The sequence below is a fragment of the Gekko japonicus genome, unplaced genomic scaffold, assembly GCF_001447785.1.
Source record: "Gekko japonicus isolate JY-2015 unplaced genomic scaffold, Gekko_japonicus_V1.1 scaffold478, whole genome shotgun sequence".
Lineage (NCBI taxonomy): Eukaryota > Metazoa > Chordata > Lepidosauria > Squamata > Gekkonidae > Gekko > Gekko japonicus.
This window is the reverse complement of record NW_015173689.1, coordinates 35,956-60,789: the sequence shown is the minus strand read 5'-3', so window position 1 is coordinate 60,789 and position 24,834 is coordinate 35,956. Positions and strand designations below refer to the sequence as shown.

General features: G+C 42.6%; 1 protein-coding gene across 1 annotated transcript in view; it reads right to left on the bottom strand.

The window, feature by feature from the left end:
* Positions 1-814: 814 nt before the first annotated feature.
* Positions 815-24,834, bottom strand: part of ARHGAP6 (Rho GTPase activating protein 6) — a gene marked incomplete at its 5' end in the record, with an annotated part of 31,363 nt that continues 7,343 nt past the window's right edge. Inside the window, 7 exons of the mRNA XM_015423137.1 lie at positions 815-1,533; positions 2,260-2,340; positions 3,823-4,085; positions 6,540-6,637; positions 21,301-21,480; positions 23,274-23,422; positions 24,444-24,594. Of these exons, the coding sequence (XP_015278623.1) occupies positions 815-1,533; positions 2,260-2,340; positions 3,823-4,085; positions 6,540-6,637; positions 21,301-21,480; positions 23,274-23,422; positions 24,444-24,594 (1,641 nt within the window). The remainder of the gene's footprint in view (positions 1,534-2,259; positions 2,341-3,822; positions 4,086-6,539; positions 6,638-21,300; positions 21,481-23,273; positions 23,423-24,443; positions 24,595-24,834) is intronic.

Genomic DNA, 24,834 nt, shown 5'->3' with positions numbered 1-24,834 from the left:
ATTTCAGAGGTTATGGAATGGGAGAGAGAATTTTTTGGTTCCATTTGTAATTTGGTTTAGGCACGGCCTTGCTTCCGAAGGGTTATATGAGTATGCTTTCTAATAGACTCTAAATATATATATATATATATATAGGCACACACATATGTTGTCATATTGCAACAAATTTTAAATTTTGCTTACAAGCAAAATAATTCCATAGATACTCTTCCCCTTTAACTTGCTCACTATAAAATATATGGCTTTTCATGGCTTCACTCCACATTAGTGTTTCTTGCAGGCAGTGAAAATATATGTCTCTCACAAATCAGGTTAGTTAAAAGCACAGAAACCAGCTTGTGCACTTTCTAAGGGGGCCTCAATGCATATTGTGGTAACATAACTAAGTGCAGTGATTAAAATATTTTTCTTTTTTTTAAAAAAAGCAGTCAAGGTTATTTGCCTTCTGCACATGAACACAATATTATCGTACAAAATCTTTGCAAAATATAATCACCTGAACTGTAGATACATAAATACATCTTAGCAACACAGAAGCTGTAGTTTTATTGTACACAAAGCTTATTTTAAGAGTGACTAAGACTGGAATTGTCATATTATTTTTCCTTCTTACGATGACTACAAAACCAGGAACAAAATGTATCTGTAAGATGACTGCTTTACAGTGCTATTAAATTTATATAAAGTGAACATAGTTTTTTTTAAAAAAAAAATTAAATGACATTTGCTTGATATAAAACAAGACTGGAATCAAATCCGCTGTTACCATCCCTTCCCTAGCTGGGAAAAGCATGGACTCTGCTGACATCTCAACTCATACTAACGTTTCAGGGAGGGCATCTGGATTATCAGGCGATAAAATCTCCCAGATTTGCCACCGATCTCTCTGCCAGTCATGCCAGTCTGGCTCCGTCAGATTTTTACTGTTCTGCTTGCTGTCCGGACTGGAACAGTTGGTTCCCGTGCTGTCCTGTTGCTCCTCACACAGGGCAGATTGTTCCGGCACTTGAGTCATTGCTTTCCCTCCCCCTATAGTCCCTGAATGGGTTTCTGGTCTCTGAAGCCCCCATGATGAAGCCTTGTCTGCTGAAGAGGCTGCTAGCCAGAGGGACGAAGTGGAGCTTTGCTTCACTATCTCAGGATAAGGTGGTGGTGGAGGCCGGTCTTTTCGAATTATTTCCACTTGCCTTTGGTACCATGGTTTTGTTGTGCGGTGCAAACAAGCTGCGTCTGAATCACAGTCCACAAAGTGCTCTGTGCTACTAGTCGAAAAATGCTGCTCTGAGTTGGACCGACTGGAACTCCTTCTGCTACCTTCTATTTGTGGGGTGCTGCAAACCCGGGAGAGAGGTGGATGAGGACGACATTCAGGAAGGGCAGCAGTTGTATGACTCCTTCGGATGATTTGCTTTGTATTGTCCAATTCTGCAGTGCTCTCTGACCACTGAGGTGAAGGCAGTGATAAGTTTCCTTGAGAAAGAGAGCACTGCCCTGGCCGCAGTGAGCTGCTCTCATATATGTCTCCGTATGATCCTGAAGGCCCACATAGAAGATTATCAATAAACCACATAATGTTCACCAAAAATACATTGTTAAAAGGTATAGTTTCTAAGCACGTAACATGTGGAACAATACTAGAAGAAGAGTTAGTTTTTATACCCCACTTTTCTCTACCTCAAGAACTCTCAAAGTGGCTTACAATCACCTTCTCTTCACCTCCCCACAACAAGCACCTTGTGAGGTAGGTAGGGTTGAGAGAGTTCTGAGAGAACTGTGGCTCGCCCAAGGTCACCCAGCAGGCTTCACACGTGGAAGAGTGGGGAATCAAACCTGGTTCTCCAGATTAGAGCCAGCCACTCTTAACTACTACACCACACTCTCTCTACCCAGAAGTTAGTCCCATGCTGTCAAATGCCCTGCATGTGAGCTTCCACAGGCATCCTGATGGCTTCATGAACACCTGAGGGGAACAGCCAGTGGACTATATTATAGCATGAACACCCCACATTCCTGAATAAAACCCACCGGGGGAGGGGGTGAATACAAATTTGCCTGTTAAGGAAACACATATTATTGTGAATGTCATGAGGTCAAATCTTACTGCAAATAAAACAGATCGATCTGTGAATGCAGCACAGTATGGTTATGGCACACTTCCAGTGTAACTGGTACCTAACATCTTTCCAATGTAATACTTTTCATGTGAACAGTCAAATCATTCAACAAATACAGGCATACTCAAACAACTACAATCCATACCTGTCATTCCTTGATCTTTGGAACCACTTTTCAGTGTTGAATGCCAAGTCCCCCAGATGTTGAAATAGTCCTCGGAATCATCTAACAGGAAGAGAGGGACTATGAATGCAAAAGATCTCATAAGAATTCTCTAGAAGAAACAATGGGCACGATCTGAAGAACATCTTAGCCACAAGCAAGGATGATGCCCTAGTGTAATAAGAGTTGGAGTAGGCTTCTTTTCAGCTATCTGAATAGCTAACCCTAAAAAAATATAAAAACTCTGACTCTCAGTCCTTCAGACCTTGACCCAAAGATTCATCAACAGAAGAAGACATGTTTCTTTCAAGAGTTTCACAACAGCACAACACTAAAAGCAACACAAGTACCAATGACATTTTAAAAAGGAAGGATATAAACTGACTAGCAAATTAAGTAATAATTGACCCCATCAACTGTATCCAGATGTTGCACTGTCAGGATTTGCCACAATGCAGCTTGCTTCTCGTGCCAATGATTGCCCGGCTCTCCAGTTTTCTCACATGAAATCTGACTACGGATTCCTGGACTGAAATGTCTGTTTCCTGTGGCAAATGAATGCAGGCTCCTAGGCTGCCTACTTCCAATAAACCAGGATTCATACAAATAGATTACAATTAACTTGGACTCCTGCATTTTGTACGTCTGGGGATACCCAGAGTTTGTTTCAAACTAGGAATCTTCAGTCATTCTCCATATAAGAAGGGATGAGGAGAAGAGGATACAGGCATAAGAAGCTGTATCTGTTGCAAAAACCTGTGGTTTACTATGGCACTTGAATAAAGCTTGAATGTCTTTCTCACTATCAGCCTCTTAAGTTTATATTGTGCCATAAGCCAAAGGGTTGAGGTCCCACAAAGTTCCATCTTGTCCCCTGTGCTCTTTTTAACACCTACATGAAACCACTGGGTGAGGTAATCCAAAGATTTGGGCTGGCTAATTTCTGGTATGCGGATGACAATCAGCTCTATCTTGCACTTCCACTAATCCTAAAGAGGCTGTAGAAACCATGAAAATGCCTGGAGACAATTTTGGAGTGGATGCGAGCTAATAAACTGAAGCCTAATCCTGACAGGATGGAAGTGCTACAGGTGGTGGAAGGTCTGACCTGGGATTGTAACTGGGTGGCTACAGCAAAGTCGATTAAAATTAAATCCAGCGAAGATGGAGGTCCTGTATCTGAGCTGGAGGGTGGTGGGATCAGGAATTACGCTCCCTGCCTTAGACAGCACACAGCTCATGCCAGCCCAAATCGTGGGGAGCTTAGGGGTGATTCTGGATGCCTCACTTTCTATGGAGGCCCAGGTCACCACCGCTGCCAGGTCTGCCAAATTAGTCTATGTAGAATCACTTCTCATAATGGCATGCCAGAAGGCTTTAAATGAAGCGTTTCTTCTACCATCAACAAACAAAACATGGTCATGGTTATAATCCAGGGATAGTGGTGATCAGAGAAAATTATGCCATGTGGAAATATCTGCTCAGTAGTTTACACAATGACATGAAAAACAATGAGACTTTAGCTAACTTATGGGCTGGCCATACCTTTCCCAAACCATGATCCGGGTGAATTCTCTCTTGATTTTGGCTGCAAATTGCTGACTAATGTACATTGTTCAGGTACTTTGAATAACCGCTCGGAACCGAGAGCTGTATCTTCTTGCATTCCCAATAGAGAGCGTTCAGAAAGCACCGGGGAATTATTGTCATAAGGGGAGACATCACCACTTGAGGCTCTATTTGAATCTGTGGATGAATGTCTGCCTCCCATGGAAAATGGTCCTTCTGACTGGAGCATTTCAGGGTTTCTGATAAAAATTGACAGACAGAAAGATTTTAAGTTCAGTCTAGTTAAGCTGTAGTACAGTTCAACAATAACTAGCAAGATCATGGCTACTGGAATGGAAATGATGGAAATGATTTCATAACGAACACTGATGAGATAGTTTTCTCACCTTCAAACTAAATCCACCATCACAATATATCACACTATATCTAAGACAATTAAAATAAATCAACAGATGTTTTAGACATTTTGAACACATGGAAAAATTATAGTTGAAGTAGAACTAATTTCTTGTGCCACACTCCTTCTGCTTCATTATAATGAGATTAGTTTTTGTTCATTGGTTAACAACTGTGTATTTTGAGTGCTGCTGGCAGGCTAATATGTAAAATTTGGCAAATATATAGGAAATGTGCAATAAAGTGAGTTAACACAAGAAATGCTAAGGGTAGAGAAAAGACACTCACAAAACACTGCATGAACAAGCTTGCAAATTTTGTAGAGCAGCTTACCTTGAATTAGCTTAGTGACTTTTTATCTCTTCTGAAAAAAGAATCCCTAAGAAGAACTTAAATGACCACTGCCTGCTTTATTTAGGATTTAATATGGAACCATATAACCAAACTTTTATTCCAGATTTTCAGTGGCAGCTTAATTTTATGTTAGGAGATCCAAAATGTCATGATTGCAAGTCTAATAATATTAGAAGATGGGTAAAAAATAAAATCCAGAAACAAGAGGTTTATCATTGGAGCTTTAGTGGTGTTCTTGTGCCACATTGTGTTTTATTACTGTTCTGTAAAGACACAAAGTATATCAAGGGAAGTCCTTTAAAAAAAAAAAATCCAGTGATAAGAAACAGGAAAATGTGTAGACTATTAACTAAGTTCAGAGGCAAGAAAGCATTTGAAAAGTCATCAAGAGCCATATACAGAGTCACTGTGCACTTTTTAGCAGTAGCAGTCTTAGGACAACTAGTATGAGAAAGAAGTGTCGAAGCGGTTCTCACACATTTTGCTATGGAGCCAATTACATCCTCTGCAGTCCACGTGCTCACATCCTACTGCAGAGCTGCAAAATTTTCCATGCCATTGGTTTAGATTTAAAATCCATAATCAAGTATCGTCCGCATTGTCCCAGGAGACGAGTCATTATAGATTTGAGTGGTTCGTTTTGTTGTTAACTACACCCGTATCTCATATTTATTTCCTGCTTTCAACTTCTCATCGGGAAAAAAATAACCCGGTTAATTTGTAGCCATTCTTCCAGAATGGGATAGAAACAGCATCACATTCTTTTCATGCTGAATGACCATCCCTCTAATCTTCTAGCCAAATTCTTTCCCATGACTTCATGGTTACAGCTGGAAACATACTGACATCAAACATACGAAAGTGACTCTAGGATGCCTCTTCACAAGTTAGGTGATAGGGAATTTATTAATATTATAACGAGGACAAAGGGCCTGCCATTCCCTACATTCTTAGTGACATTTATATTTATCATCATTAAAATGGGGTGGACTGTTACTTGTGCCACCTATTTCCACCCAGTTTTATGGAAAGAATGACCTGCCACCTTGAGGCTGAAAAAAATAAGCAAATTTAATGAAAGCACTGATATGCTGGAACAACTTTTCAATAAAATTATGAGGAAACTATCAGTGGAAGAAAGCTGCAAGTTATCAAAGCACCAAGGCATTTAACTGCATGTGTGACATGGTCCAGCTGAATTACATACATGCTTAAACCTACTGTAAACAGAGGGTACAAGTCTACTTTAGTACTGTCTGCTATGACTGCCAGTGGCTCTCCAGAGTGTCAGGAAAAGAAGGTGTCAACCAACACCTGATATAAAATGGTTTAACATTTTAGGTTCTACAATGCCAAGACCATGGCCACACAACCCAGAAAATCTACAGCAACTAATTTTAGCCTTTGTTGCAACAAACTAAGGAACTTGATCCAAAGCGTCATTTGCACCTTTACCTGCAGTCTCAGCCTTAGGCAAATGGAATTCACTGCAACAGGGAAGCTAGCTCTGTAGGTGCATGGATTTTTATACCACCAGAAAGCAGCTGGATCAGGCAAAAGTTATCTAGAAAACCCTACACACATTTAACAGCCATATACATGGAATTATCATTTCCTATTTTTGATTAGCACACACTTTAAAAATTCTCAGCCACACCCACTTATTAGGTCACAAAGTAACGCATGAACTTATGCCTATTTGGTAAACATACAGGCTATGCTTTGAAAACCTACAGACACAAATTGTGGTCATGATTCTAAAGAGCCTGGGTCTGCAACCTCTCACTTCAGATACAAAATCAAAATTATTTGACATCATTACTGCCAGCAGAAGGCACATTCTTGTTTCTTTAAATCAGTTTTAACAGGCCTTTGAGTAATTCCAATAAAAACAAATTCCCAATGGAAGACATATGAAGGAGAAGGAAAACAACATTACTCACGATGACTGGGAAGCTTTTCTTCTCAGCAAATAGTCGACAACATCTGGGTCAGTCTCAAGCAGGCTAATCAGAACTTCATTTTGAAGGTCAGCAGGGACCTATAAGTCAATAAAGCATCAAAAATGTAAATGCAAACATATGTATGTACTGTACTGTACAGTGAACACTGTGCTCATTCCTTTTTAAAACACCAGATCAACATATATATGTAATAATTCACACAGAATTAAACACAATATGATTTCTGAATTGTCATCCCTGTCCTTACACTCAAAATCACTTTTTTCCACCCCTTTCTCATAAATGCTCAAAGTGCTTGCGCATGTGCTTTCAGGGAGCTATAGTTGAAATAATGGGTTGTAAACTATATTTTACTGTTTGATAAAATATTGCTGAATTACCTGAGGTGATTTCAGTTCACTTTACATTTGCTGGATGCGCTAATTGTTCTAAAAAGATTGTATTAATTAAAAAAAAAGTGCATAAAACTTTATCATGTACAAGAGGGGGGCGCATGTGAACCCCTGCACCCGTCCTTTGACAACACTAGTTTGTTGTTGTATATTTTGTCATACTATAAAATAGTACAAGGGAAGAAGAAGAAGAAGAGAAGAGATTGGATTTATACCCTGCCCTTCACTACCCAAAGGAGTCTCAGAGCGGCTTACAAACTTCTTTCCCTTCCCCTCCGTACAACAGACACCCTGTGAGGTAGGTGGGGCTGAGAGAGCTCTTGACAGAAACTGCCCTTTTTCAAGAACAGCTCTTATCAGAACTATGGCTTGCCCAAGGTCATCCAGCCAGGTGCAAGTGGAGGAGTGGGGAATCAAACCCGGTTCTCTCAGATTAGAGTCCGCGCACTTAACCACTACACCAAACTGGCAGATACAGTATCTGATGAATACCTTACACTGGAATTCACACTTGGACTGGGCTGTTTTTTTTCTCTGATCTCAATAACTCTCCAGAATTTCCAATTCAATTTATAGAGCACTCATTCGATTAATAATGAGAAACACAGTGCTGTCATTCTTAAAAGTTAGTGATTTAAAATAATTAAACTATTTTTATTATTTTAGAGTGGTACAAGTGGGGGCCACGAAAACTCAGAGGAGGGGTCATTCCATTCCCCCACAATTTTCCTTGCCTCTCCTCCACGTCTTGTCACTTCCTCCCTTCTCCCTTCCTTATATTGATAAGCTTCCAGGATGGCAAACAACAAATATAAAACCTTATAAAACACAAACCAAACACTTGGACAGATGACAATCCTCATGTGTACATTCTCATGGTCATTCCATACTTGAATTCTCTGCTCATTATACAGTTAAAAATGTGTCTCTCTTATTCAAAGTTCAAAATGTATTTTAATACTATTATATTTACAAAGGAGCCCTGATGTGGATAGCCCAGGCAAGCCGGATCTCGTCAGATCTCGGAAACTAAGCAGGGTCGACTCTGGCAAGTACTTGGAATGGAGACCTCCTTGAAATACCAGAGGCGAGAGGCTGGGGCAGGCTTTATTCAGCCACCTCTCTGAATATCCTCCGGGCCCCCAGTAGGGGTCAGTCATCAGAGGTTGCCATGACTTCCAGGTGCACGTACACTCACATGCACACACATGCGCACATATAAAAAATACACAAAACACAACAATTTTTTTTTTAAAGGAGCACAAGAATACAATGGCAGATTTCAAACCACTGGTACCTTGGTGGTTTAACACTGACTGTACTTTCTCCAACATTTATAACATTGTTCTAACATACCTGTTAGTCAATGCTCCCTCTAAGATGTGGAGTCTTGTGAGCAAAAATTCTACTTTGTGAGCTACTGCCATTAAAGTTGTGAGTGAGCGATTTGGATACTGCATAAATTAGTTTACTCTGGAGCCATCCTTCCTGAGCTAAGACAAAAAAGTGTGAGCCAGAGGCTAAAAAATTGTGAACTAGCTCGATTAATCTTCGAGGGAACACTACTGTTAACTATAAACTTTTTTCCAAGTTAGTAACTTGATCTTTCCAGACACTTCCAAATATCTACACTCTTTGAAAAGTTTGATCTTGTTGAAAAATTGAAACCATGCGATAAATTCAGATACAACACTGTTTTCCGTTTATACCAGGTACAGGGTATACAAGGTAGACTCAACTGTAGACTGTTCCTTCACTTTTCAATCCAGATTTATTTATACAGAATCATTATTTATATCGGTTTGGTTGTCAATAATAGCTTTTTAAAATTAACTTTTTAATATTGTATACAAACAGATAACAATACACTAACATAAACCTAAACATCACGAATAGGTACAATGGTTGCGCTTTAACATAGATTGCCAATAACAGTAATAGTGAAAACTACAGTGGAATTACAAGGTAGAGTTGAAACCTCCATAAATTCCAGGTAGGTTTTCAATAATAGCTTGTTGAGGGTTTGTTTATTTTTATCTGACCAAGCTTTCTACTATTTATCTAAAAAGAAATGATTTAGTATAAATCATATAACTGCAGTGTTTCCGAATAACATAGAACCCATTTCTAAAAAGTTAAAACTGCAATATTTTCTGCTGGCCTTACTTTCTGATGGAATTAGATTTTTTTCCTGTTGATTGTATTAGTATGTATTTGACATTTTATCATCTAATTTAAATCATTGTTGCTTCAAGTAATGAAAACACTTTTAATATGCTGTTTTAGTCAAGCAGCTTCATGAAATAATCTACTTATCATGCTTCTGTAAGCTGTTACTGCTCCTTATTCTACCTTTTCCTTCGTATTGCTGAAATTCTATGTAAAGACCTTGCTAATGCAAGCTTTTCCCTGCTTTCCAAATAACAGATTGAGTTACATTTGGAATGATATAAAATCAAAAATATCTATGTTTAGGTTAGTAATGTTTAATATATTTTGCTATGGTATGGAGTGCACTAATATTTAGATTCAATTGTTTAAGTGAGTTGTTGCCTAAATATCTCCACGAAGTGTCTCTGGCACATTATCAACACAGGACTAAATGCAACTACTTGAAGTTGCAGCACAACAAGACGAGCATGATTCATTTGAAAATCCAAGTAATGTGATAGTGAAAAGGGTATAATATCAAATGTCTGTGTATGAGAACCTCCACACTTGTATCAGCTGACTCAACATAAGAGAAGCCAATGTTGGATCAGGCCAATGGCCCATCCAGTCCAACACTTTGTCACAAAGTGGCCAAAAATACCAGGTAGCATCAGGAGGTCCACCAGTGGGGCTATCAAGAGTTTTTAATATACTCTTCTGAGAAACATTTGGACATAACAGGGGGGATCCTGCCTGCCGGACTGCCTTTTCCAGTATGCCCCCCACCTCCTTAGATCATCTGTGCAGGGCCTTCTATAGGTGCTTGGACCACAAATTGCCTGCTTGTCAACCACCAGGGCAAGGGCATTTTCAGTAGTTGCCCCTTCTCTTTAGAATCAGCCACCTGGGGAAGTTTGTGCCCTGTGATTTCTTCCAGCATGTACGGCTGCTTTGTTTTGGGTGGTCTTAGGTTAACATTATGAACCAGGGAGCTGGCCAGTTGTTTTTGATTTCTCCAAGTAATTTGTTGTTGAATTGATGTTTTAATTGGTTTTATTACTCTATTTATTGTATTTAGTCATTTGTATTGTATTTTTATTGTATTTTTAAAGCCACCAAGAGTCCCCTGTGGGGAGAGGGTGCAGGGTATAAATTAAATAAATTAAATTTATTTCTGCTGTCAGCCATAGGCACATAGAATCTTGCACTAGTGGTAAAAGAGCCTATAAGAACTCAAGAATAATCTTCTCCTCCACTGAATTCCTCCAACTGAGAACAGAATATTTCTTATAATGATTACAACTCTGCCCTAAACTTGTCCTAAATCCATCAAAACAAAATACTTTTCTTCCCTTCTTTTTGGCATGTGCCTGAGTTGTGATTACTCATTCTGATGGAAGCTCCCTCTTGGATGGTGCACCCAGCAACTGGCCTCTTCTGCTCTCCTAATCCCTGGAAGAGTGAGGTGTTGTTGGGATATGTAAGCAGTTCCTTTCCTGGTGTCATGAAAAGAATCAACATGTTTTTGTGGCAATATATTTATTAGATTTTATGAATAATAAACACATACTACATGTACACACAAACACAAATGTATACATATACACCCACTATTTTCCATGTACAGCAAACACATCCTACTTCCAGCAAATAAATTTGAACATTTCCATCAAATGGGCTTTAACTACTTAGTTAACTACATAAATATTGCATAAATTACTTCTAGCCAGTCTCAACATTCATTATGCTCTATTAGATAAAGATCTCACAAATTTTCAAATATTAATTAAATATTGTTTGTCCCTTTTCACTTATCTTCACCATATTCCATTAACCATCCAACAGAGCAAAGAAATCATGTTTTTCTTGTATCTAGCCCACAAAAACTACTTCGCACTGAGTGCATGCAGCCATTAAAGATGTTTTACAGAATATTACTAGTTCTTTCATTAAACAATGGTAACAAATTGGCTTTCATCATCTACTTTATCCTCTCAAAGGAAGTATTCTTGTTTACTCCATTATCTTTAATTTTCTTGCTTTTGATTTTTGGCCTTTAATTTTTTATAATTTTGATTTTTATCTTGTGATTTTTTAAATTATTAATTTAAATTACCATCTTAATGGAATTGTTTTAATTAAGCATCCCTACTATAACCTTCCCCTTCAACTAAAAATCTGCATCCACTTAACACTATAGGCTTTAATTTAAACCTAAATCAAACCAATTCTTATAGTGTTACTTCCTTCCAATTGAACCTATAACACCCATGCTTATAATGCCCACCTTCTAAGTAACTAAAACCTTTCCACCCATAACACCAGAAATATTACACTAATCTTAAATCATAATAATCATAATAATATTTTCAAGATCAATTCATTCCAACTAAACCTATCCAAAAAAATACAATTTTAACACACTAATTCATTCCAGCTAAACTTATAACAGCCATACTATAATCATTACTTTCTAACTAAAACCTACCCACCCACAGCATCTTAAATAATACACTAATCTTAAATTATAACAATCTTTTCAGGGTCAGTTCATTCCAGCAAAACCTATCAGAGAAAATAAAAAACATTTCATTTCTTCCATATAGTTTAATTTTCCTCCTGTGAGATTGTAATCTATTTTTTGGTAACAACATGTCTTTGTGCCTTCTTTCTTTGCAGGTATGCCAAATTATTTCTAAAATCCTCCTCTGTTCTCTCAACTCATCCTGTTCACATGTTGTACTGTCCTCTTTAAATTTACTCGCAGGTCGCTTTTTTCTTCTTCGTCTATATTTGCCTTTCCTTCTGGGGAGTATTCTTTGCATTTTCTTTTTTGATGTCTCTATCTTTATTTTTTTCTTCCCCAGTATTGGGGTTGGTGGGTTTAATATTTCAACCTCTGTTTTCTCAGTCTGATATTCTGGGTTCTTCATATCATTCTGAATAGCTTCTCCTGACTTTTCTTTAGTTTCTGTTTCCAGTTGAGGGTTATGTGATTTTTGTAGTAAATTTACACATGCTTATTCAAACCCCTTTTTTATTTCTTCTCTCAATATTTTCAAGAATTGTTCAACCGATATCTCTCCCACCAATGTATTTTCATCGAGTTCCTCCTCCTTTTCCCTTATTGTGGACGTCATCATAATTTTTTTAAAAAAGTTTTTCCTGTCTTCAAATTAGTTCATTTATATTCTGAAATCGTTCCTTTAGAAAACCTGATTTATCTACTTTGTGTCCATTGTAATTCGTTACCAAAGTGTGAAAGTCATTCCCCAGGGGCAAATATCACACAACAGTAATCGTATAGTTTACTCCCACTCGCTCTCCAGCCGCTTTTCTCCATTTTGGAAAGAAAGTTTCGGGGATCTTTCACTAGCCATCCTCTTTTCACAAAACTCAAAGCTGTATGTACTCACAGTTCCCTTCTCAATGCTCTTCCTCCATTCTGCTGCATTGCTGTATCTTTCAAACCGACGAAACAACAAAAGAAAGTTAAAAGGACGCATGGTCGTGGCTATGTGGAAAACATGGCAGCCATGTTCCACTCCGCAAGTCGTCTCTGCTTCAGGGCATAAACGAACACCCCCTAGCATTGCCAGAGTGAGGAGGGGCTGAAACAAGACCCCTGCTGCCAGCCCTCTCTACGGGAGTTCCGGCGGAGTCCACCTGAAACCGGGGGGCTCCTAACAAGGCGAAAAAGGGATCAGGCGGCTCAGAGCATTCTGAGAATCTGCCCGTTGCCATGCCTCACCACGCCCATGTCACGCGCATGCTCTCCAAAAGAATCAACATGTTGTTGTGTATGCTAATTCCTTATCAGATAGCTTTTGGACCAATAGAGTAGAGTATCTTCCAACAGTAGGTGACTCTATGCATAATGAGTAGGTATTAGGATTGTCTATCAGCTAACCAATATATCTGAAGATGTCCTGGGGTAGAGGGTTAGGAAAGTTTTACCATCCTTTGTTCTAACTCTTGCCTGGGGCACAGACACGAGTTTCAGCCATCACAGTGACAAGATGTAGATTAGAGAAGCTAGGTGGGATGTTTGTTGATTGAAAATCTCAGTCCCCTTTCCCCATAAGTATTTAGTGAACTTTACTCTTTAAAGCTAGTACACATGTGTGCTGCGTCTTTCTTTTGCTCTGCTGCACTGTATAGCCAACAGGTGGTTTTGGCCAGCAAAGTCAGGATCATTTCAGGGAGATGCTATAGGTAAATTTTGTTTCTTCACTAGGATTCTCTCAGCCCTGAACACTGGGTGAAAGCTTTCTAAAATAACTCCAGACACCTCAAACTTAAAGCAAACTACATTTGTTTTGTTTTTACTAAATTCAGAGGCTGTGATCTAAAGTTTATAGAACATTTGGGTGAATTTTTTAAGCAGGAAAAAAATACCAAAGGATGGAACTGAAGCTAACCTGCCCTAACAGTCTCTCCTTCATGGTAAATCTCTTATAAAAACCAAACAAGGAGAGAGTCACAGGGGAGGAATTACATGTGATGTTGTGGTTTGATCCTCAGAATCTACCTGCGGAGTGCATTTATTCCCCGTGCAGCCTTTTGAAAAAAGGATCTTGAGGGTTGACTCTTTACTAATGAGCTAAAATCACTAGCAGATTTCTGGTGATAATCCATTTAAGAAATGCAAACAATACTTAGTAATATTCCTTCTGAAAAACAGAACAATGCTGACCTTACAATAAACCTGCGCAGTAGGCCAAATATTACATTCTGTTCTACTGGATTTTATTTTGCAGATCTTGCTCCAGTTTCAGTGCTGAAGCTAGTCACAGCTGGAGGAGCAAGAGAAAACTTGGCAGCACTGCATTTAGTTTATGCTGTGGCTGCATGCTCTCATCAAAAGGATTCTCTATTTGAAAGTAGTACAAATGTCAAACTGTTAAGTATAAACAGCAGTCGTGGCCTCTTCCTACTCTCCAGGGTTTGAAAACAATTTGCTGATGCGCAATGGGAAAGGATCAGAGTGTGATACAATGAAATCAATTATTTACACACACACACACACACACGGCAACAAATATGCTGTGCCAATTTAGAGAGTTATTAGCCTTGTAGTGCTCCCAGACAGAATGTTAAGGCATGATGAAAACAACACCTTGTGGAAATTTATTTAAAATGAAACAATAAGCACAAGCAGCTTGATGCCAATATGCTCAAATGACTTGGGACAGAGATTTTGAGCCTCACCCTCTGAAAGACTCCAATTGGCAAAACACTGGCACTAGCAGGAAGAGTCACCACAGAAATGTTTCCCCACAGTATATATTTGCTGTCAAACTGACATACATCAATAGCACTCTCTAATGATAAACACAGCACTTGAAACTGCGTATCATTCCTCTGTCACTCGGTTTGGCCTGCCAAACTATTTTGAGCAAAAATGTTCTTAAAAGTGGCAAAGAAAGAGTACCATTTTAAGTCTAACTTCAAATTGGAAGCAAGAATGGGACAGCAGAATGAAACTTTTCCTGATAAAACGACCTGTGTCTATGCGAACTGGTTTCTCAATCCCAGCTTTTCTTTGACATGTACCACACTTAAATGGCTTCAAGCCATTTAAACGTGTGCTTTCTGCTCTTCACAAAAAACAGCTCAGCTATTAGGTTTAAACGGCTCCTCACCATTTAAACACTCCGGTTCTCCTCCCCGCTGCCAAAGTGGCGGGGAGCAGATCTGGAGTGTTTAAATGGCTTGGAGCCATTTGAACCGTCCACTTCTATTCGCCCCCTCAAAGTGATGGGGAGCAGATCCAAAGCATTTAAAGTGTGTGTGTGTGTGTGTGGGAATCAAGACATTTAACCCTATGGTTTTGCCTTCCACTGCTTTGAAGCGAGGGGGAACAAAACTAGAAGGTTAAATATGGGAGTGAAGTGCCTCCTACAGAGCATTTCACCCCTCCTTTCTGCTGGTTGTGGCTTTCTCTGGCCAGTAGAAATGTGGGAGTGAAGTGCCCCCGTGTGGTACTTCACCCCTTCTTTTCTGCTGACCAGGGAAAGCCATGGCCAGCAGACAGGAAGGGATGAAGTGCCCCTCTCTTGTATTACATGCTGTATTGATTTACAACTCACACCCAAATGAAAACCTTGCTCCCTCTATATGAGCCCACACAGCCATTCAGAAACTTCCAACGACCCTTCTGACAGTGTCCTCCATTTGTCCGACCCAGTCAGCATCTGCAAGGCTGTGTATCCTCTTTACAGCCCACGTTCCTGTTGCCTATGGACAAGGTATGTAGAACGGTACATTGGATCTACCTGAAGGTTATTTCTCTTCAGTGGGGGAGAAATCATCCAGGAACTGGTTAGGTCACGCCTCTGCTCACTCGGATAGGCTATGCAAATTTCTTTTGTTGCGTGGCTCCTATTGGAGTGGCCTAGGCTGACCTCTCCAGTTATGTCCAAGCCTTGTCCGTGGATTATTCTCATCTTATATCTTTGTTTCAGTCCATGGTATTTGTAAGTTGTGCTGTTGCAGTCCATATTTTTGCCACCCTGGTCTATTTCTGGTATCCAATTTAGGTGGGATGTGGATGACGTCTCCCCCACTGAAGAGAAAGAACCTTCAGGTAGGTCCAATGTACAGTTCTCCTTCAGTGGGGGGAAGTCTTCCAGGAACTGGTTAGCTGTACCCAAGCTATTCTTCCGGGGTGGGTGACTGATTCCACTTCGTGGTTTTAACACATTGTTGTTTTCTATTTTTATTTTGTTTATTTATTTTTACATCTCCACCACCTGCTGTAAGACCCTTCTGGCAAACGCCGCCACCGCCAAGGCCACTTGGTCTATCCTATAGAATCTCACACATGTGGGAAAAGACTTCCAGGTCGCCGCTCTGCAGATCTCTTCTACAGTGGCTCGTGTGGAAAAGGCTGCTGTCGTTGCTGCTGCCCTCATGGAGTGTGCCGTGAGGTGGGCTGGGGGGGGGTGATTCCCTGCCCCTCATCAACTTTGGAAATACACTGTCTGATCCAGTAGGCCAGTGTGTCCTTGGGGACCTTTGCCTTGATTGGGAGTCCCATATGACACGAGCAATGCGTCTGACTGTCGAAATGCAGCAGTCCTGTCGAGGTATATATGTAGAGCCCTACGTACATTGAGCTTGTGCCAGGTCTTCTTTTTTGGGTGTGTAGGCCTTGGCAAAATGATGGTAACATGATAGGCTGCTAGATGTGGAAGGCCGAATTTACCTTAGTATGAAGGGCGGACCCATCCGCAGTGAGACGGAGTCGTTCTGGAGGATGCAAAGCTCCTTCCTCGTCCATAGTGCAGCCATTTTGGAGATCCTTCTGGCTGCGGTCACCACAATGAGAAACGACCTTCTATGACATAAGGCGGAGCTCGGTCGTCCACCTGGGTTCAAACGGTGGCTTTGACAAGGCGCGTAGTACTCTGTGGGGATTCCACGTCGGGAACCTGTGTTGGACTGGAGGACCCGGCTGGATAACACCCTTCAAAAATTTCGTAACCTCCCAGCTCGTGGACATCGTCCTTCGTGCCTGGTATCCCGGACCTGCTTGTATGGCTGCCACTTGCAGTTTTAATGTTTTTGGCCTAAGACCTTGTCACCAGCCCTCGGATAGCCCAGGCTGACTTCCTTGTCTGTGGCCTATAGAGGGTGCATCCCATACGCTGTGGCTCATCTTACAATTGTCCTCCATGTATAATTGTAGATGCGGTGGGTGGAAGGCCTTCATGCCTGTAGTATGACCTCGACTACCTCACGGGGAAATCCTTTTCCCTCTAGTTGTGTGCGTGCAATTTTCATGCAGTCAGTTGCAGCAACATTGGGTCCGGGTGGTGAATGGGCCCTTGTTGCAGTACATCCAGCCTCTGAGGCGGTGTCCACGGCCTTCCGGAAGCCAGTTGGACCAGGTCCAAGAATCATGGCTGCCTTGGCCAGTGAGGTGCCACGAATACCACTGTGGCCCCCTCCCGTCTGATTCTGTTGAGTGTCACCCCTATAAAGGCTGTAGGGGGGAAAGGCGCATAGGAGGCCGCTCAGCCAGGGATGGAATAACGCATCGACTCTCTCCCTGGCAGGGTCTTGGTACCTGGATAGGATGTGTTCCACTTGATGGTTCCTTGAGGTGGCAAGGATGTCCACCACCGGGACTCCAAACCTTTGCGTGATCTGGGAGAAGACCGCCTTGTTCAATGCCCACTCACCTGGATCCAGATCCTCTTTGCTCAGCCAGTCCGCCTGGAGGTTGGCTAGTTCTTTTAAGTGTTCCGCCTTGATGCTTACGGTGAGTTTCTCTGCCCATCTTAGTAGGGCTCTGGTCTCTGCAAATAGGGATCTCGACCCGGTGCCTCCCTGCTGGTTGATGTGCGCTTTTGAGGACATGCTGTCTGTCCATACTGGGATGCACTGGTTCTGTGCGTGGTGCTGGAATGCTCTCAGTGCTAGTATGACTGCCAAAGGTTCTGGCCAGTTGATGCTGTGGGGCGCATGTCCTGGGGGCCACCAGCCCTGTGTGACAAGGTGATCGCAATGTGCACCCCTGCCTCTCTTGCTCGCATCTGTGGCAATCACCAGTTGCTGGGGCCAGTGGAAGCGGCCGGTGTTGCTCAATTTTGATGGTTGTGCCCACCAATACAGTTCCCTTCGCAGCCCTTCGGAGACCTTTTTTGTGAGGTGTCAGTTTTTGTTTGGTTTGTTTTTTGTTTGTTTTTTGTGATGTCCTGCTGGAATGGAAGCAGAGTCCACTGCAAGGCCTGGTGTGGAGCCATGCCCACAGGACCAAGTTGATTGTCGATATCATCAGGCCCCACCACACAGCAAACTGCATGAAGACTCCTCATTCCTTGGGTCTGGCCCCCGTCACTAGGATCCGGATCTTCTGCTGTTTCTCCTCTGGGAGCGAAACCGTGGCTTACCTTGTGTACAGCCTTGCACCCAGGTGCACCTGGTCTTGCATGGGTGTAAGGTGGCTCTTCTCCTCTTTGATGAGGAAGCCATGTGCACACTGGAACTCCCGTGGCCTCTGGGAGTTGTGGGCTGCCTTCGGTAATCCCCCGATCATATAAGGACGTCATCCAGACATGGGGGCATGTGGATCCCTTCCAGTCGCCAGGGGCCTACTAGAGTAGCCATAACCATGTTAAAAACTCTGGGGGCCAAGGAGAGATAAGGCCTTGTCCTGGACATGCTGATCCCTGAAGCAGAAGCACAGTAAATGTTGAGAGGAAGGGTGTATGGGGAAAGGCAAATACGCCTCCTAGAGGTCCATAGAGGTCAGGAAGTCTCCCTGCTGCAGCACCTGCACTATGTGGCAGATGGAGTCCCTCTGGAACTTCCTTCTTGCCCCCCCATCTGTATAGTCCTTGCAAGTTCAGTACCGCTTTCCAGTCCCCTGACTTTGTTGGGACAATGACCAGGACGGAGAATACTCCCTTGGAGTGTTCCCCGTGCAGTGCTACATCTATGGCGCCTATGTTTTGAAGATGTAGAATTGCTTCCTGCAGCCATTGTAGCCGTTCCTAGTGTCTTAGTGCTGGTGACGGGGTGAAGCTGTGAAGGGGTGAGCCCTTGAGTTCTATTCAGTAGCCCTGGGCAATGATTGTCCGCACCCCCTGGTCCACGGTGGTCAGGCTTCAAGTCCATGCGAAGGCCTGGAGCTGGCCCCCGATCTGGTAGTCAGGCCGACTGCAGTTTTGGCAGGGCGCCCGTATCGGCTGCGCGCCGTACTTAAAAGATTTGAATGGTCTGTGGTCTCTGCCATCCCGTCCCGGGTTGCAGTGACCCCGAAAGGAATGGGAAGTTCTAGGTTTAGATTCTCACTAGCGACCATCGGTGGATGACGGCATGGATTTTTTCTTCTTCTCCCTAGTCTCTACTAGGGCCTTATCTAGATTTGGTTTTTCGAAGAGAAGCCTCCCGGAAAATCTCTCCGCTGCTAAGATGCTTTTGGACAAGGTGTCCACTGTCCAATGTTTAAGCCAGATGTAGCAGTGGGTGATGATGTTGGCTGCTAACGGTCTGGCGCACTGGACATTGTCCTGTGATGCGTCTGTTGCGAACTCTTCCCATCCTTGGGGAGCATCGCCCCTGAGTGCAGTGCCATTACCGGAGCCTAAACTGTGGCACCTTCAGGACCTCCATGGTACCCTCCGGCAGTGTATAGTGCCGCTTTGCTATTGACAAGAGGGAGCTCCCACCCCAAGGGTAAAGGTGAAAAGGTTTGAAGCTTAATAAGGTGTTTTAGTTTTTTTGGAAGGTCTCTAGGATTTAGGTTTGCGAATGCTGATGACCTTGGCTTCTCCATCCCTTCCATTGGGTAGTTTAGAGTGGAAATGACTTCGTTAAAAGCCGTTGCAAATGTGCAATTTTGAGCTGTGGGAAGATGTGGTTTCACTTCTGTCTCATCCTTTGACCATTCTCCCTTCTTCTCATTGCTGCCCAGAGAGGTAATGGTGAAGGCTGTCTCCGCTTACATCAAACTAATGTTGTTGAGACGTTCCCTCCCAGGTTTACCACCTGACTGTGGCTGGCCCAATCCCTTGGGCACATTGGCTGTTCCTGTTACCTTTCTCCCTCAGAGGCTCCAAATGCCTCATTTCGGGCGAGTATCCTGTGATCCCTGAGTCTCTTAGGGGTAGATGGGAATCTGGAGCTTGAGGAGGACTGGAATGTCAAGGAATGGGGCCCTCTTCTTTTTTGGAGCCCGTCCCTGTCGTGTGCTGGGCTGTGCCCCCCCCGGCACCCCCGATCCATGGGCATTGTGGAAGAGGCCAGGAGGCCCCCAATACTGGCCACCTCCGAGGCGGGCCGGTGATAAAGGGTGGGGCATGAAGCAGCCGGTCCCTGCATTGCCTATGCCCCGCGCTGGCTGGGGACCCAGCGGCAGAGTGGGTGGAAGGGATGGCGGGGCATGAAGCAGCCTGTCCCCACATCGCCTATGCCCTGTGCTGGCCGGGGACACGGTGGAAGGGATGGTGGGGCATGAGGCAGCCCGTCCCCGCATCGCCTATGCCCTGCGCTGGCTGGGAACCCGGCGGTGGAGCGGGTGGACGAGATGGCGGGGCATGAAGCAGCCCGTCCCCGCATTGCCTATGCCCCACACTGGCTGGGGACCCGGCGGCGGAGCGGTTGGAAAGGGATGGGACTGGAGTGACTGCATCGGCCTATGCACGACGCTTGCCTGTGGCCACGTCCCGGGGCAAAGATTTGGACTGGCACCGGTCCCAGGCCGCTGGGCAGAGACTGGTGCAGTCCCAGCGCGCCTCCCTCGGAAGCCTCCTCTGTCAGCCCCCCCGTCGGAATGAGCTCACCGGCTGGGCTTGCCGGCCCTGTGCTTTTCCCGTGCCATTTCTCTCTTCCACGCCACTGGCCACCACGCCAGCCAAGTGCGCCATCTTCTTGGTGCGCGGCTGGGAGCAGGAGCCCGAAGGCTTCAACCGTTGGGTCCCGCCGCCGCTCTTTGTTTGGGCGCCGCCATCTTGGAACACGTGCGGGGGGGTTGTGTGGGGGACGGCTGGCTCTTTGCGTTCAGCCGGCCCTGCGTTGGTGAAGCTGCCATCCTCTGGCTGTTGCAGCAGCGCTTCCTCCAGCCGCTGCCTGTCCTGCAGCCTGACTCCCGGTACGGGGGCCTCTGTCGCGGCCTCTTGTCCTCCTTCCGATGCCTCGGAAGGTGGAGGGGGCCGTTCTTCGTCTTCTTCCCATCCTGGGTCCTCAGCAGTAACCCCTTGTTGTTTTGGAGCCTGCAGGGAGGGAAGGGAAGTTCTTCTGCTGTCTGTTGAGATTTTTTCTTTTTAAATATAATTTTCTTTAATTCCTCTGGCTTGGAGCAGGAGCTCCAGAAGTCCTACCGAGCGCAGGGCTATGCAGAAACTGGAGAGGTCAGCCTAGGCCACTCCAATAGGAGCCACGCAACAAAAGAAATTTGCATGGCCTATCTGAGCGAGCAGAGGCGTGACCTAACCAGTTCCTGGATGACTTCCCCCCACTGAGGGAGAACTTCCGTGCAGGTATTCCAAGATCATGCTATTCTCCAGCACTTTTGTTTCTTTACACTGTGCCTTTGCAGATGTTGCCAAGTACTTTGTAATGTTGTGAACGGTTGACTGTGCATTTTAAATTTTGAAGAAGTTAACCTTTTTTTGTCTTAAATCATCGGCTATACATGATGTGAGGCAAATGTTAAAATCAATATAATAGAGCATGTTTCTACCTACCATGAAAAGCACTTCATAGTTTTCTATCATCTTTTGTACCACAGCAATAATCGCCGTGCTCTCCTCAGCACGAGCACTGCTTTGAACCATGAATTCTTTGTCCGTAGTTTTCTGCTTGTGCAACAGATTAGGCCCAAATATAGTGGCTAGGTTAAGCGATGTCATCTTATTGCCAGGAATCTAGAAACAAAAACAACAGAATTGGACCTTTGTTCTAAAAAGGACTATTTAGAAAGTTGTGAATTTCTTTGATTAAGGCTCTGATTAAGGCCCAGCACTCCCTGAACTGTTTGAACCACCTGCTGTAAAAAAAGGAAAATTTAAGAGAATTCAAGATTCATTCCCAACAGGGCAAGACATCTTTAGCCTGTCTCTGAGCTTACAATCAGGCTAAGTGAGAATGCCTGAGAATGATTAACCCAATAGGTGATCAATGTGTTACAGTGGTTATTCAAAAATACTGTAAATAGCCTTGCCATGGCTGTTTCTCAGTCCCCAGACAATGCTGCATAAGATCACCAATTGCTGCATCACGTTGCAAGTTTCTGCTCCAGTAAAAGGACTAACTGGGAATTTGTGTTGCTGAAATGGAAAACTCTTAAGCTTGTTTACAAGTCTAATATGTAATGTTCCAGATGGAGCTGTGTCAGGTCTGGACAGTCGTGTAAACAAGAAAAAATTCCTCCCCTTGCTTTTTTTTAGTAATGAACATGATGACTCAATAAAGATACCCCCTCAAGTCATAGGACTGGATCCACGCTAAATCTTCCAGTGGCAGAAGTGGACTGTCTTTCCTTCTCCCTTCTCTCTTCAGGCCACTGACTCCATGAAGTTCTGCTCCTGGCAGATAGCGGACCATGAAGGGGTACACATCAAGGGGTACACAGTTGCAAGGGGAATTGATAGAAACTGCAACTTTAGAATGGATTATGAACCAGTCATAGATTGCACACTAATTCTTCTCTTTTGGCACCTGGCCTCCTCTTTGCATCCTGTTTAGTACTAACCATAATGCCTGAAATAGCAATTCACAGATCACAGACCACATTCCAAAACTTTCTTCAAACCAAGGTTTTGGATTCCATCCTGGAAGGTAAGTCATAAAGATAGTGTAGAGTGTGACATTATGACAAGCTGTGCTACAGAATGCAGCCACTCACAAAGGGAAAAAAGTAATGCATGAAACGACTGTTCCTTCACAAGTCTCCTAACATGATTTAGGGGACAGCCTTAAGAAAGACTTAAGTATTTGTAAATGGTAGTGAACTCTGAGATTATAACCCACTAAAACCCTCGCTAAAGCCCAACGTTAGCTACTAAAGTGTGAACCAGAAACCATAGAACCTATAGCAACTCTAAAAATTGGACTGGACTCATAATCATAGAGCCAAGCCTGTTGCCTTAGATCCTGGAATTCAATATTAACCATCAACACTAGCACTATACAGTTACTCAGTGAAGTAGGAAAAACTTAACCTGATCAGAATATTAATTAAAATAACATCATTTGCACAAAAATATTTCAAAATGCTTTTCAAAATTATTTTACATGAGAGGAAGGATTAAAGGGGAATGAACTGAGGTAAACCACGAGAAAACCAATGGCTGACATTTAGAAAATTCAGTGATGTTTTACTTATCTTTAACCATAAGTATTCTATAAAAGAGTCCTCTGATGGAAATTCTTACAGTCAATTGAAATTTTGCATGTGATCTAACCCATAAACTCTTTCCGTTATCTGTAGTTGGAAAATATTTTTAATGATAACGTGTAAAAGTTTTCATTTTCTAGGAATATCTTTATACTGTGCAACAAATACCTATCTTACTTTAGATTGCAAGGTTTTTTTGCTTCATCATTTTATACCACAGAAAAAGCAGAAGTCATACTGCAAAATAAGCAAATGTACAGAAACAGTCAGTCTACAGAAAAACACATCAGGCTATTCTGAAGATCAGAAATGTGAATTTACCTCCTGGCTGTCTTGATCTATTCTGTCCTCTGCATGGCTAGCCACAGTGGCAAGGAACTGGAGGAGTCTATGCAAAGTGTCACAGTTGCAAGGAGGTAGAAGATAAATAAGAAGTTGCAGAGTGTTCAGTTGTTCATGGGGCTCTAATACTGCAACAGAAAAGAAAGATGTCCACACAAGCCTATATATGTAACACTACTCTCAGGCAGGAGTCATATTAAAATTTAAGCATCCATCTCCATTTCAAAAACACAAAGTTCTTAAGACTCTCCAGAAACTGTCAAAAGAATAAATACCAAGCAAGGAATTGCCTTTACAAAAGAAAATGTGAAAGGTTGGACTCTGTCTTATGGGCGGGTTTGATTCTGTTGCAACAATATAGAGTAACAGGGGAAGGAAGTAAAGAAGAAGAAGATCACAATAAAGGAAGAGAAGACGAGACTGTTAGTTCATCTACTGGGGAAAATCCAGTTTCAAGATGGGGGGTGGTGGTTGTTAATTGGGGAACAATTTTTTTAAAAAATAATGAGATGCTAATCTTTCCTGATGTTTGCCATATTGATATTGATTTAAGCTCTTGTATGACCCTTGGTGTAGTCAGACATGCTGGAATTCATAAATTAAGCGATACATCTATTGATCACCTTTAACGTTAACAAATTTTAATTGTTTAAAAAGCAAATTTTTAAAGCATAATATGTCCTCCACCTCTTTGGTTTTTAGTGGTTTTCTTTACTTTCACCTATAGTTTGTAGTTACCCTTCCTTGTTTCTTTGTAGTTTATAGAAAATGCAATTTAAAAAAATCCCCTTTGGGGGGCAAAAACAAAACAAAACACAAAGTTCTTAATAAAGACTGTTTTTGCCACACACGTTATTTAGAAGACGTTTGGGACAAATCTTGTAAGTCGTTCCTAGATTTTTTACATTGCATGTAGGTATTAGAGAGCCAGTGCAGTATAGTTGTTAGAGTGTTAGAATAGGATACCAGACAGATTCCACCCTTTCTGCCATGTAAGCTTGCTGGGTGACCTTGGGCTAGTCACTCAGCCTAATCTCATAGGGTTGTTGGGAAGGAGAGGAGAATTATGTAACTGGCTTAGGGTTCTCACTGAGGAGTGTACATTTTATTGGTGAATCAGTAAAAACAAAGAAGGCTGCCATTGCTCACAGAGAGTATTGATGAAAGGAGTATAAAGCTCTCTGGTCAGAAGTGGATCAGGCATGTCACGAAGAAATTCCTTTAATAAAGCAGCCACATCATGGATGCTGTGTTCTTCATCCAGCACGACATCAACGCCACGGTCAAACTCTGCACGTAACTAGAAAAAAATCAACAAAACAAAGGTCACTTTTAGTTAATAGCTGCATACTATGCCAAGCCTTTTAGCTAATTAAGAGCAGCTTTTGAAAGACAGTGTAAAGGAGAACTTTTAAAAAGCCCTATGCCATATCACTCTGTCCACTGCAACACAACAAGTGATAGTCTTAATGAAGGCAGTTAACAGTGAATCAGTACTGTTTTTTGATGGTGTGACTACAGCTGGATGAGGATGAAGTTT